Source organism: Sinocyclocheilus rhinocerous, unplaced genomic scaffold (assembly GCF_001515625.1).
Source record: "Sinocyclocheilus rhinocerous isolate Xijiao unplaced genomic scaffold, SAMN03320098_v1.1 scaffold241, whole genome shotgun sequence".
Taxonomy (NCBI): Eukaryota; Metazoa; Chordata; class Actinopteri; order Cypriniformes; family Cyprinidae; genus Sinocyclocheilus; species Sinocyclocheilus rhinocerous.
In genome coordinates, this window is record NW_015659312.1 from 1834658 (window position 1) to 1849128 (window position 14471).

The 14471-nt window shown below is 36.9% G+C and overlaps 1 protein-coding gene and 1 pseudogene across 3 annotated transcripts; both read left to right on the forward strand.

Moving 5' to 3' along the window:
- Positions 1-2299: 2299 nt before the first annotated feature.
- On the forward strand, positions 2300-9293 carry LOC107723385 (protein SMG9-like; annotated as a pseudogene).
- A 500-nt stretch (positions 9294-9793) lies between these two features.
- LOC107723402 (uncharacterized) lies at positions 9794-14410 on the forward strand. 3 transcript variants are annotated; one of them, XM_016531990.1, is made up of 2 exons: positions 9794-9856; positions 11739-14410. In XM_016531990.1, exon 2 carries the CDS (start codon positions 12061-12063, stop codon positions 14092-14094), a length of 2034 nt encoding a protein of 677 aa, XP_016387476.1. In that variant the 5' UTR covers positions 9794-9856; positions 11739-12060; the 3' UTR covers positions 14095-14410. The 3 variants fall into 3 exon arrangements, with proteins under 3 accessions (XP_016387476.1, XP_016387475.1, XP_016387477.1); XM_016531989.1 differs by lacking the exon at positions 9794-9856 and adding an exon at positions 10321-10416; XM_016531991.1 differs by lacking the exon at positions 9794-9856 and adding an exon at positions 10373-10394.
- Positions 14411-14471: the final 61 nt, after the last annotated feature.

Sequence of the window (14471 nt, forward strand, 5' to 3'; positions counted from 1 at the left end):
TACTACACATAGGCGGAGGGTGAACCAACTCCAGGGCTAAAAGCAGCCAAATGTATTAAACATCATAAACCCGTCTTTTTAGGCAAGAACCAGACCTGGGTGTCATGTAGGCTAAAAAAATAATAATTTGTATTTAACGTGACTATAATGTAATAAAAACATTAGAAATTTATAATTATGTAACGTTTCCTTTCCACGGTTATTCAAACAGCGAATAAATTATATATAGAAAGTGACATTATCACTAACATTGATCTATCGCGAGTTTAAGCACTCTCAAAAAAACAAAACTATCATTATAATCACTGAAGCTGTATACACTGTGAAATGAATCTCTTACTTACATTGTACGTACATCTGCGCTTTGTTGTTTATGATGAGAGAATTCGCAAGAGTCCAGAATTCAGTCAGCGAACGCGCGCGCACGCAACAAAACTGATGAGTTTGAACGATGACTCTTGGCCATTGCATTCCTAAGCTCAACAAAATTGTGTGTGATTTGTTCAAATGCGCAACACTGTAAAAACGCCTCAAATGAAATAGGCTACGGTGCAACATGAGCAGATCTTAATTTAATGCCGCAATCGACACTGTCTATTCATATTCACTTTGTTAACAACAGACATAATAGATTTAATTTATTTGTGCAGGGGCATTTTTGTCCAATTTAGTGCCATTTTTGCCCCAAGTCCCGGTGGCCAGGGGAAGGCTAAACCCATAAGCAATTTTTGTTGCTTTAAATAAAATAAACCTAAAACTGAAAATAAAATAATTATTAAAAAATCGTATTTTATTTCAGCTAGCTGCCACATTTCTCATTTTAATTTAGTTTGTCTTGATGTTATAAAAAAAAGTGAAATAAAAGTTAATGAAAACTTTAGACAAATTTAAATAAATAATAAGCCATTTAAAATAAAAATTGTAAAAACATACAACAAAATTACTAAAACTATAACTAAATAACAGAAAATAATATGATAAAAATAAAAACGAATTCAAAACATTAACAAAAACTATAATAGTATGTCAGTGATACTAAAATAACCCTGCATTATACCTTTGGAGAAAAAAACAGTGGTGAGAAGCAGAGTAATGTGCAGTGCCATAGCTGGACTAACTGAAGGACAGCAGCTCCTCAGAAGGAGCTCTTATATATGCATTTCCACAAGTCTGTTTTGCATTGCAGCAAGCAACATTAAGCACTGCCTGATTTCAATCATAATCAAAAGACAACATCCCCTGTCTGAACTTGACCTCAAGGAAGAAAAATAAAACTTTTTGGAAAAGCTATAGGTTCAATTTGTTAACATCAGTTAATGTAGTATCATAAACTAACAACTAACAATAAGCATTTATCAATCCTGGTAAATATTAATGTGCAAATATAGTGCACATTATAGTGCTTGATGATAATTCATGTTTATTTGTGACACATTAACGCATATTTGAAATACTAAAAATGTTCTAGTATTACATACAAACTTTCTTTCACCGTATGGACAAAAACAATGATACATTCTTTAAATATCTAGTTGTGTGTTTCACAGAAGCTATACAGTGGGTGTAGAAAAGAATCACCCCCCTTTAACATTTTGTTGCTTTGCAGTCTGAAATGAAGACGGATACAGTTTTTGTTTTATCGAGCTGTATTTACTCAGTGCAACTTAGTAAATCACTGATTTGGAAAAGGATCACCCCCTCCTAAATTGACTTGTAAACTCAATCAGGTGTAGCTAATCATCTTCTCAATGGCACAAGGCACAAGTCAGGAGATGGATACAAAAAAAAATTCAGAGGCTTTATCAATGCCTAGAAGCACAGTGAAGTCTATTATTAAGAAGTGGGAGGTATTTGGTATATTTGGCCTCAACACCAAACAATATCTCTGGTGGAAATCCAATACAGCTCACCATCCAAATTCCTCCAGTAAAGCATGGAGGTGGTAATACCCTGTTATGGGGTGTTTCTCTGCAGCAGGGACTGGAGCACTTGTGGAGTAGATGGAAAAATGCCGTCAAATGCTTGACGAAAATCTGCTGCCCTCTGTCAGAAAGTTGTCAATGTTAAGGTTTACCTTCCAGCATGACAATGACACAAAGCACACAGCAAAACTGAGCACACAGTGGTTGAAGGAGACAAAGGTGAATGTCCTTGCATGGCCTAGTCAGAGCCCAGACTTAAACCCCATTGAAAATCTGTGGAATGACTTGAAGACTGCAGTCCACAAACGCTCACCATCAAGTTTAACTGAACTTGAGCAGTTCTGCAAAGAAGAGTGGGCTAATCTTGCAAAGTCTTGATGTGCAAAGAGACATATCCCAACCAACTAAAGGCTGTAATTAAAGCAAAAGGTGGTTCAACAAAATGCTGACACAATGTGATCCTTTTTCCAATATTAAATTTTTTTAATATTATTTTAATTTATATGAAATGTGCCACACATATCACAAATGGCTAGTAATCCTATACTATACCCGTACATTTTCATAACAATATAAATGTCATGTTTACATGTTTAGTTTTTTACCTATTTTTGCATATTTCTGTGACGCTGACCTTTTAAAAAACAAATTCTTCTTGGAATGATGCTTGAGTGACCACTGCTGTGACTTTCAATGTATCATATAGACTACTTAAAGCTTTCTATTGTCGCTATATGTTTTTATTTGATCTTAACTTTAAAAATAAGATGGTCATGGAATCATGAAAATGAAAGTTTTAATCATGATTGTGTCAAAAAAAGTTTTAAATATTAAAAAATAATCAGAATTTTAAATATATATATATTATTTTGTACGAGTCAGTTACAGCTTGGCAGCTGTAGAGAGCTTTGCTGCATAAATAAATAAATAGGATTAAAAATGAAGTTGAAATGAATACAAATAAAGTTCAAAATTAATTATTTTATTTTCCTATTGTTATATTCATTCATTCATTCAGTTTTGGGCCTCCATGGTAAAAGTTCATTCATGTAATCAAATCACTGGCCAAAAGAGGCTACTTACAAAATGAATGGCAATTTTACGGACATTCTAACATTATTTAAACTCAGTACTACATCTGTTTTACACAAGCTTCTGATTAAACCAACTGAAGCAGATACATGCATGATAGCATGTGGGTGCTCATTGAACAAATAGAATGCAGCTAAAAATTACTAATACAATTATATATATATCTATATCTATATATATACATATATATATATATATATATATATATATGTGTGTTATTATATTTATATAGTACAACTATATTTTTTATGTAGCTTGACTGCCAATGCGATTTTATGAACTAAATCATCGGAACCAAAAAAAACTAAATTGCGTTTCCTCATCGGCCTATTTTGGGGTTCGTACCGTTTCGTTCACACAACAGTCTGGTACATGTAGACGCGGACGTCACATCTCTTTAAATACTACATTACAAAAAGAAGATTAATTAGCTACATAGTTACATCATATAAGTCGAAATTGCTATTTAAACTAAGACTGCTTAGGAGGAGGAGGCGACGGCGAGACCGAGACCCAGGACCACCGGGTCAAAACCTCTCCGGCCCCAGTCGGGATCGAGACTATGTTCCCCGCGAGCGCAGGGTGAGATTGTGTGTCCAAACATGCGCTGCCCACCTACACAGCATTTAAGACATGGTTTTTGAATTGTATTATTTTATTTAGTAATTTAGCAGACGCTTTTATCCAAAGCGACTTACAAATGAGGACAACAGAAGCAATCAATTGTAGTATTAAAACAACTAAAAACAGATCCAAAACTAAAAGCTAAAACGTTATAAATACTACTTATACACATTTTAAATAAAGAAATTAAATAAAAATGACAAATGCATACAACAAAATTTCAAAACTTAACATTTAAATGAAAAACAAAAAAATAAAGCTAAAAACAATTCAAAATATTAAAGAACAAAAGGTATAAGAGTATAATAATGAGTCTAACATAACACTAAGCCAAACACCAAAAAAACATATATACTATATAAACTACATATATGTGTATGTACAACCATACACACACACACATATACTGTATATGTACATACACATTTATAAATTCAATATATATATATTATTTCATTTCCATTTAGTTTGTTGAAGTATAAAATAACTCAAATTAAATAAAACTAAAAACGCAACTTACATGCTAAAAAACAACAAGGATGATGATTTTAATGATGACCTCAACATATAATGCTTCAGTGCAGAGATTTTCTGTGTTTTAGATGCCAAATATAATCTTTGTGCGAGGGACCCCCATCCTAAAATTTAAAAGCTACTGTATATATGTTTTATTTATGAAGACTTATACTGTTATAAATATGTCTTAAATATAAAATTTCCTTTCTAATCCATGGAAATATGAAAAGATTTGCTTCTGTGGCATTTTTTCTATTTATTTTTTATTACTGTACTGTTAGATGTTTGTTTGTTTACTCTTTTTATTTATTTTAATACATTTTTAAAATTATTTCATTTCATCCAAATTTGTATTTAATTAATTAATTTATTTTAATATTTTTATTATTTATTTATTACATTTTTTTTTCATAAAGTTTCCCTGGACCCCCTAGCACTGCACCCTTGTGGGAGACCCTGGACCCCAGTTTGAAAACCCCTATTTTAGTGAGTGAAATGTTGAGCTGTATGATATTATTATCATGTATTCTTAGGATGGAAGTGAGGAACCTACACCTCTTCTACAGAAGACTCCCATTATTCTTGCTAAACCTCCTGGAGAGCGAGTAAGTGTATAATTTGTGTTCATCCTACACAAGCAAACAATTCAAGTGAACGTTTTATTCTTGCTTTGGTTTGTTTTGTATATAGTATATATAATACTGTCTTTATTTGATTTCAGTGCAAACCAAGTGCTCCAGCAAGTGGAGCCCCATCTTTGGAAAAGCCAATCATGCTCATTAAAACCAGAGATGAAGGGGGGAAACCTGGGAACACTCCTGATGTGGCTCCTTCAGTCTCAGGTGCAGGAACTGCCAAACTAGAGAGGGAAGGCCAGCGGCCGACCCAACCTGTGTATCAGATCCAGAACCGAGGCATGGGCTCAGCTGCATCCGGTGGAGCTGTGGATCGTCAGTTATTTTCTCATGTTTTGCTCCTTAACTTATCTTTATAATTAATTACAGTGGTAGTTGCAATGCAGAGTTTTACACACGTAAACTTAAAGGAATTGTCCAACCAAAAATGAAAATTTGCTAAAAAATGTACTCACTCTCAGGCCATCCAAGATGTAGATGGAGCAGATAGGTTTTGTAGAAATTTAGCATTACATCACATTCTTCCAAATGTATCCTCTGTAGTGAGTTCAGACAGCTAATAAAAATATCACAGTAATCCACAAGAAATCATCACAACTCCAGTCCATTAATTAATATCTTGTGAAGCGAAAAGCTGCATGTGTTTATTAAACAAATCCATCATTAGGACATTTTTAACTTAAAATCATTTAAGTGCTGGTTCATCCTCTATCCATAATATTGCTTTCTACAGTGAAGAAGTTGTTTCATCTGAATGAGGAGAGAAATATGCACATATCAAGTACTGTTTGCAAGCGAAAATAATCCAAAACGGTAAACAAATATGTCTGTGGATTTTGATGTAGGTCAACAGGATGGACATGCTCACTTATGTTAAAAAACCTTAATGATGGATTTGTTTCTTACAAACAAAGCTTTTCGCTTCACAAGTCATTAAATAATGGGCTGGAGTAAATTATTGTGATGTTTTTATCAGCGGTCTGAACTCTCATTCTGACGGCACCCATTCACTGCAGAGGATCCATTGTTGAGCAAGTGATGCAATGCTAAATTTCTCCAAATCTGTTCCAATGAAGAAATGAACTCATCTACATCTTGGATGGCCTGAGGGCGAGTACATTTTCAGTAAATGTTTGTTTTTGTGTGAACAGTTCCTTTAAACTCTTATGTGTATTTTATTTTTCTGTGATGAAGTAATCATCATATCTCAGCATGTGATTTTCAGCTGTGATTGGCCAGACTAAACTCCTCCCCCCTGAGAAAATGAAGCACAGCATTAAGCTGGTGGATGACCAAATGAATTGGTGTGACAGCGCTATGGAGGTAAGGGCATATTGTTTTCTGTTGATAATGTTATGTTTTGAATTTGTTGCACTTTATAAGTGCATAACAGTCAGGTGAATATATGCTGAATGTGTGTTTATTATGTCTCAGTACTTGCGAGACCAGACGGATATGTTAGTAGTGGGAGTTATTGGGCTACAAGGCACAGGCAAGTCCACAATCATGTCTCTCCTGTCTGCAAACAGCCCTGAGGAGGACCAGAGGCTAGTCCATCATCAGCATCCTGATTTTGTATTTGTTACCACCAATTTATTTGCCTTTCCACTTCATTATTATTGCATTTCACCCAGTGACTTTCTGTTAAACAGGGCGTATGTATTCAGAGCTCAGGCGCAGGAGATCAAGGAGAGAGCTGGGAATCAGAGCAGTGGAATCGATTTCTACATCACTCAGGAGAGGGTCATCTTTCTGGACACGCAGGTCAGACTGTAGGGACGCACAGAACAGTGCTGTTTTCTGTTTGTTTGTAGTTTCATGTAGTTTCTTGATAAACTAATAGTCATTTTCATCTCCAGCCGATTTTAAGCCCCTCTATTTTGGATCATCTCATTAACAATGACCGCAAGCTTCCGCCGGAATACAACCTCCCACATACATATGTGGAGATGCAGGTGAGTTCAAGGCAATGATACAAAACACTCTATGCCATGTACTATTTTACAAATAATGTTGTGTATTAATATAACATAATATTATGTATTAATAATTACTATATGCCATGTATTCATATTAATAATTATGTCACATAGACTTTTACAAATATTATTCTATAGCTTATTTGTCATGTACTATTTTGCAATATACAAGTAATTCTACTTCACAATACATTTTCTGTAGTTTTAAGTAAACTGAAATTCTCCCTTTTTTTCCCTATTTCCAACTGTTTGGTTTAGTCTCTGCAGATCACTGCCTTCCTCTTTACCGTATGTCAAGTCAAGTCAAGTCACCTTTATTTATATAGCGCTTTTAACAATACAGATTGTGTCAAAGCAACTGAACAGCATTAATTAGGAAAATAGTGTGTCAATAATGCAAAATGACAATAGTAAACACTAATTTTCCAGTTAAAGACAGTTCATCATTGAATTCATTCAGTCTTCATTCAGCTCAGTTCAGTTTAAATAGTATATGTGCAATCAAGTCAACGATATCGCTGGAAATGAAGTGTACCCAACTAAGAAAGCCAGAGCGGGCGATGTGCGGCGCACCGTCTCGATCAGGCTCCTGAAGTCCCTCTTCAGTGTCTCCGTCTGCCGCAGCTTGGTGTCGTTAACCCCCGCGTGAAGCACGACCGCTCCGGTCATGTTGTGATTGTGATTCAGGACTGGTTCTCTGATATCAACTTATATAGGTATATCATTTATATATTTAATTACATTTTAATATGCTGTTTTGGTGCACAAGAATTATTCATTTTGTACACAAAATGTATTACTGACCCCAAACCTTTGAATGGTAATGTGTATTTATATGATATACTTTAACTTCAGTTGTCATAGTTAATAATAAATAGACAATACATTATCTTAGGTATTACAGATAGTCATGGTCACAATGTAGGAAACTAAAGGCTCTGTGTGGCATAAAACTAACAGCTGTGTCTATAAGCAGGTTTCTGCAGACTGCTGAGATGCTGAAACCCTCGACTCCATCTGCCAGTCATGACAGCACCGGCTCCTCAGGGGCAGATGATGCCTCTGAGTATTATCCTCACATAGGTCAGAAAACTATTAATGGTCATTATTATTCCTGAATCATTTACTGAGCTATAATGAGCTATCATGATGTATGAAACTGCTGGCAAACGCTCACAGGTTTAGTTTTGTATAAGGCTTTAATGCATGTGTTTTCTTTCTGTTTTCATAGTGTTCTTGCAGAACAACGCGAGGAGGGAGGAGTTCTGTCCACGAAACCTGAAGAAGATGCATATGGCAATTGACAAGCTTATGGCCCATTCCCACCTAAAATATAAAGGTCAGTCCACTTGACATGACAGTAAACATGTTCATAAACCCGACGCGATTTGGTGTTCAACTGATTGACTTGTTTTGCTTTCTTCTGTAGGCACATTATCCATGCTGGATTGTAACATTCCCAGGACTGAATCGAGATTACTTGGAGACGGAAGTCAATCTTTTCCTCTTACCTATGATGGAGAATGATGGGGAAGATGCTTTGACAAGAGCAGGTCAGAAAATAGTTGTTGTTAAGCTACATTTTAGAACTGTAGCATTATTTCAAGGAACTAGTTAAAAAAGTTAAGACTTTGCCATGATTCTCCATTGTTCTTGATGAATCTACTAACTGAAGTTGCACTGGGTCTGTATCTTTTGTGCACCAGGTTCAGGTCCCCCTCTTTTCTCTCTGCTGCCTGGGTACAGAGGTCACCCCAGCTTTTCTTCACTGGTTTCTAAATTCCGCAGTCAGATCCTGGCTATGTCCCGCAGTCAGCTCTCACACACAATTCTCACTGAGAAAAACTGGTAAGGCACACCCTGACACATAATGCTTCTGTTCTTCCTTTTGGAACTGAATTCTTTATGTACCCTTTTTTATTTCAGTTAAGAAAGTATTAAACAACATTATTTCTATTTATCTATGTACATTTTAAGATAATGGATGACTGTGCGTTTTTACAGGTTTCACTATGCGGCTAGAATTTGGGATGGTGTTAAGAAATCATCTGCACTCTCTGAATATAGCCGACTACTGTCATAGTCATGATGGTCTCACAATACCTGTGAGTTTATTGTTAAAGAGGACTGGGCTCCTGCTCAGATGATTTCAGACAGGATACAGTTCTCAAAGAGAAGATTGGGCCACAGAAATGCTGTAGCGCTGAATGAGGTTTAACCATCTTCTTCTGTGAGGTCTGGATCACAGCAGCGGAGTGCTTTGCGGTTTGGGAGTTGTGCATGAGTTGGTTGTTCTATGAAAATTAGGTGCCTTCCAGGGTCCATCCAGTCATGTGTTAAACTCATTGTTATTGCAAAAGATAATATGCAAAGATTCAGTGATGTAAACATTTTCTTTATACAGTAAAAATGTGCAGAAGCCGTTGGTTTTCATATTTTATTCAGCTGATGTAAATAAAATGGTTTGACAGCACACATTGCTTTTCAGATATGTGTTTGAACAAAAACTTGTAACTTAGGTGCAATTACAGCATGATTATATATATATATATATATATATATATATGTATGTATGTTTCATGAAATAAAAAAAATACAAAAAATTTTTTTTATTCCATCTTTATTTGCTAGGTGGTTTAATTTAAGACATCCATCAATATTCCATTATTCAATTTGTCCGTACTATTTTGGAAAATTGCTAAATCATAATCAATTATTGTTTATTATTAGATATTATTACTGAGATATAATAATTACAAGATTCACTGTACACTGAAATGTAAGATATAGGAAAAAATATTTTAAATAGTTTGTGATTTGTTTGTTTATATAGATGCATTGTTTATTAAATCTGTTTCGGCAACATGGCATTTATGAATATATTGTAGACTAATAAAAGACACCTGTAACGAGAAAGCTATATATATATATATATTTATATATATATATAAAAATAAAAAATGTTGCGCATGCGCAATGCATAGACTTGCTGTCCGGACGAATTTAGGAGACGGACTCGCGCGTGCGTACATGTTTGGGGGAGGAGCCAGCAGCAAAACACGAAAATTATTAATGAAATCATTATATTGTAAGTATACGCGTTTGTAAGGAAGACTTTCCCGTTTTCAACTCCTTTTACATACCATAAAAGGTGTGAGAAATATGCTACAATGAAAGGTCTGGCCCTAACTTGTATCTTGCCCTTTGAAATGCCAGGTTGCTTATACAGGTTAAGAGATTTTATTAATTATTTAATAAAGTGAGATAGCCACCGTACCTGACATAACGTCACTGTTATGCTTTGACAGAAAAACACTAAAAAACCTCTAACTGCACAAACACAGACCACACCCTCTAAAGTTCCTGGAACAAGATTCAAACTGATTTTATATTGTATTGTATGACATTGAGATACTGTAAGTTGCACAAAGTGCAATGGCAATGTATGTGTATATGTAATGCGTATTTTGACTGTAATACTGTCGCACCTTTTTTGTGTGCTGGTTACCTATAGTTTTTTTTTCTTTTACTGTTTCAGCCTGCAGTAGCTACACAAGAGTTGTCATGGAAATCTTACCATTTGAGGAGATGCAGCGTTGCAGGTGCCAGAATACAGCTGCAGCAAGGTGGTGACTCTTGTATTCAACAGTATGCAAGTGATGCAATGAATTCCCCCTACATGTGAAAACACATCTCAAGACTCATCTCTTTCAATGAACTTACATTGAAATGACTTTCTGAATTGCATGCTTGCCATCTGTTGACCATCTTAGGCATGCACATGAGCAATAAAACATGCAAAATAGGCCTGGCATTTACATGTCTTGTTCTGAAGCCATTTTAGATTTTTTTTTTTTGTGGTAGTGGTATTATTTATATATATGTTTAGGGATCTATTCTAATATTTCTGGTGGATTGCACAGTCAGAAAGATGGTTACAGTCTTGCTTTTAGTGCCAATGTGCCCTTAAGCTAAATGTTTAGACCTGTTGCTCCAGTGAGACTATCATGAAAACTGGGTTACTCTGGTAATATATATGTATCATTTTCATTAGGAAACGAGTTGACAAGAAGTACAAATATTGGTGAATATACACTATCATTCAAAATGTTAGGGTCAGTACGATTTTATTTATTTATTTATTTAATACTTTTATTTAGAAATGCTACATTAAAATGGCCAAAAATGACAGTAGCCCCTCACTCCGGAACAAAGATCCAGGGGGCGTGGTTGGATCCACATTTAGGGGGTGGAGATGGGTGGGTTTAGGGATCGGGGGGTGGAGACAGGTAGGTTTAGGTATATGTAAGGTGGGAGGAGTTGGATCTGGATCCAACCACGCCCCCTGGATCTTGTGTTCTGCAGTGAGGACCATCTCAAAAATGATATTAAACACACTTACATTGTTACAAAAGATTTCTATCGCTATTTTTTAAGCTTTCTATTTACCAAAGAATCCTGAAAAAAATCACGGTTTTCACAAAAAATTTAAGCAGCACAACTTTTTTCAACAGTGATAATAAATAATAAAGGTTTCTTGAGCAGCAAATTTGCACACTAGAATGATTTCTGAAGGATCGTGTGACACTGAAGACTGGAGTAATGACCGCTGAAAATCCAACTTCAACATTAGAGGAATACATTACATGTTAAAATATATTAAAATTTAAAATAGTTATTTTAAATTGTATTAATATTTTAAAATATTATGGTTCTTATTGTATTTTTGATATAAAACAAATGCACTCTTGGTGAGGATAAGCGACCTTTCAAAAATATGAAAGAAAAAACTAAATCCTTCCGACCCCAAATTTTGAAAGTAATAATATATATGTATTAACTTATAGGCCATCCAGACAACTTGAGATAAAGTGAAAGCATGACATCATGTCCTCCCTGTTTTCTGCTCTTTTATCAAATGTACACTGAATAAACTACCAGTTTTCACAAGAATATTTTCTTTGTTTTAGGGTTATTACAACATCATCTCTACACCTCTACATGGTTTCTCAGAAGACTCCAGCAATGAGGATGCCTGCATAACGCCACTGGCGCTTAACAGTGAGGAAGGATCCGTGTGCTGTGTTTGTGGAGACAACATCCCCTTCCTGAATAAACTGATAGAGCACTTTAAGACGCACACAGCCGAGGTGTATTGCTACCTGTGTTGGACAAAGTTTGGACGTGTAATGTCGCTTGGCGTTACACTTAAAAAATGCCCACCCAAAGCAAAGATTTGTGTGTGGAATCTGTGGCGCTCTCTTTAGGTGCACGTGGCATCTGAATGGACATATGGAAAAGCATCAGAAAGACACCATGGAGGTAAAACATGTGGTTAAAATGGAAGAGACAGATGAAATCGGCATCAAAGAGGCCATAAAATACACTGATATGAGAAAAACCACCTTGAGGGATCATTCATATTGTGTCTCAGAGCAAGTAGCTTCGAATTACACTTGCAATGCCACCCAGAAATGCATCGACAATGATGCAAACTCCACAAATCAAGCCTCACACATCAAAACAGAAACCGAAAGATTTGCTTTTATTGATAAACAAAACGACACCTTCAGCTTTTCCTCATGCCCCTTGAGTCAATCAGAGCAAGAGCATCTAAGCTTTAGACTAAAGGAAGAGAATGATATTGAGGATGGGCTCGGAGAAACTGCAGCTTGTGAGGTGGCTGCAGAAGAGGAAATTGGACTGACGGAGGATGACGAAAGTACCGACACTGACGATGAGGTAAATCCTGACTCACTACCCCCTGGTGACACGGCGTACATCCCAGATGTGGACTTGAGCTCAGACGCTGATGACAGTGACTCAAGAAGCAGCTCATACGACCGTCACCGAAAGAAAAAGAGACGGAAAAAACAGACCCCCGACAGGAAAAGACCTGCAAATAGGAATCTAGAGTCAGTCAACATTGCAGAGAAATTTGGGTTTCAGTCCGATTCACCCTTTTGCTGCTATGGCAAATTCGCTAATTTGGAGAAGCACATGGACGATTGCAGGAACAAACTGAGGATTGCTTGTTGCCTGTGCAGCATGGTATGTGAGAGTGAAGAGTTGCTGCTAAAGCACATGACCGAAAAACACCCCTCAGCTGGGTATATCTGTGCATACTGCCACAATGTTTTCCCTAGACAGGACAGTTTCAAAAATCATGTCTGTTTGAGAAGACCAACAGGCAGCATGAAATTGCCAGCCACCCCGGTAACCCAGTTACCTGTCGTGCCTTTATCCGACAGCAGCGGTCAAGTAAGAACTTCTGCCCCTGCTTTGTACACCAATCAAAACACCATTAAAATTATCAAAATAACTCAGACAGTGAACAAAGTTTCCACAGCCCCTGATCCTACACCTGCGGTGACCACCTTGGGATCAGCCGAAGCTTTAACGCTGCACCAATTGCTTCAGGCAACTCCTGTGATTCCTGCTAAGGTGACTGATTTGGTTCCACAAGTTGTGGCAGTGCCGCAAACTCTTGTCAGGCCCCATTTCCCTCCGATTTCTTGTTTCCCTCGCCCAAAAGTTCCTGTCCATTTATCTTCGGTAGTGCGTCCCTTGATCCCAAATCCTGCCAGGATGACTCTTCGTATCCCTACCCCTTCCAATCCACCTCTTCCAACTCAAGTAGTTGTATCCTTCTCACCCACTGTAAACGTCTTTGCACCCGGGCTAGTATCAGCCAACAGGCCTGTTCTGAGACAAATGCCTCTGGCTAATATTAGACCCCTACCTGTAAACATCCCACTGATGACCTCGGTCACTTGTCCTACGCTGGTCAGCACTCTTATTGGGAACAACCAGCCACAGATCCCTCTTGCCCAGGTTAAGGCTCCGTTACAAATAGTGGCCATGTTTGTGAACCGAAACAGGGATTTGGCTCTGCAGAAGCGACTCAAGCAGAGTTGGCGCTCAAAGACCATCTTCCCCTGCCGTCAATGCGGTGCCGTCTCGAGACAACCATCGCTGAGGGTGCGTCATCGCTACTTACACCGCGGGTCAAGGTTGTACAGATGTCAGTGCGGAAGGTCGTTCCAAAGGCAGCTGCATTTGCTGAGACACCAGGTTCAGCATGCGGAGTCAGTCCGATTTGTTTGTGCACGGTGTGGAAATACATTTGAAGGGGCGCATAAATTGACCTGGCATAAACAGAAGCATAGAAATGGCAGGCGGTGTGCGAAGAAGAAATGCAAGGTGGCTTTTGACTGTAGCTGTGGACAGATGTTTACAAGGCCATCTGCACTGTTGTGGCACATGCTTAAAAACTCGAATCTTTCGAAACACACTCGAAAAAACTCACAATCTGTCTCGGTTTGAATTATTTGTGTAAATGAATCACACATAAGATTGAAAACTCACCTTTCAATCAACTGGGCCAATCAACTGCCCTAATTGATCTTTGTACAGTGTTTGTATTATGTGGTCAGCGGTGATGTGATCTGATTATTTTTAATTTTTTTGTAGACTGAAGACTTTGAAATTTAAAAACTAAAGTCCATATCCGTAATAGCACATATAGTAACATTTTAACCCCAAAGATAAGTTTTGTTTTAGAGAAATGTGATGTGAGCATTGGTATAATTTATCTTTATAATTTATATAAATAGATTTTTGTTCTCCGTCATAAGATGGATGCGACTACTGAAAGTAAAACTCTCATTTATTAATGACCAAAGAAAAACACTTTTTTTTTT

Coding starts and splice junctions, on each gene's coding strand:
- LOC107723402 (XM_016531990.1), top strand. CDS start 12,061: ATGGAAAAGCATCAGAAAGACACCATGGAGGTAAAACATGTGGTTAAA.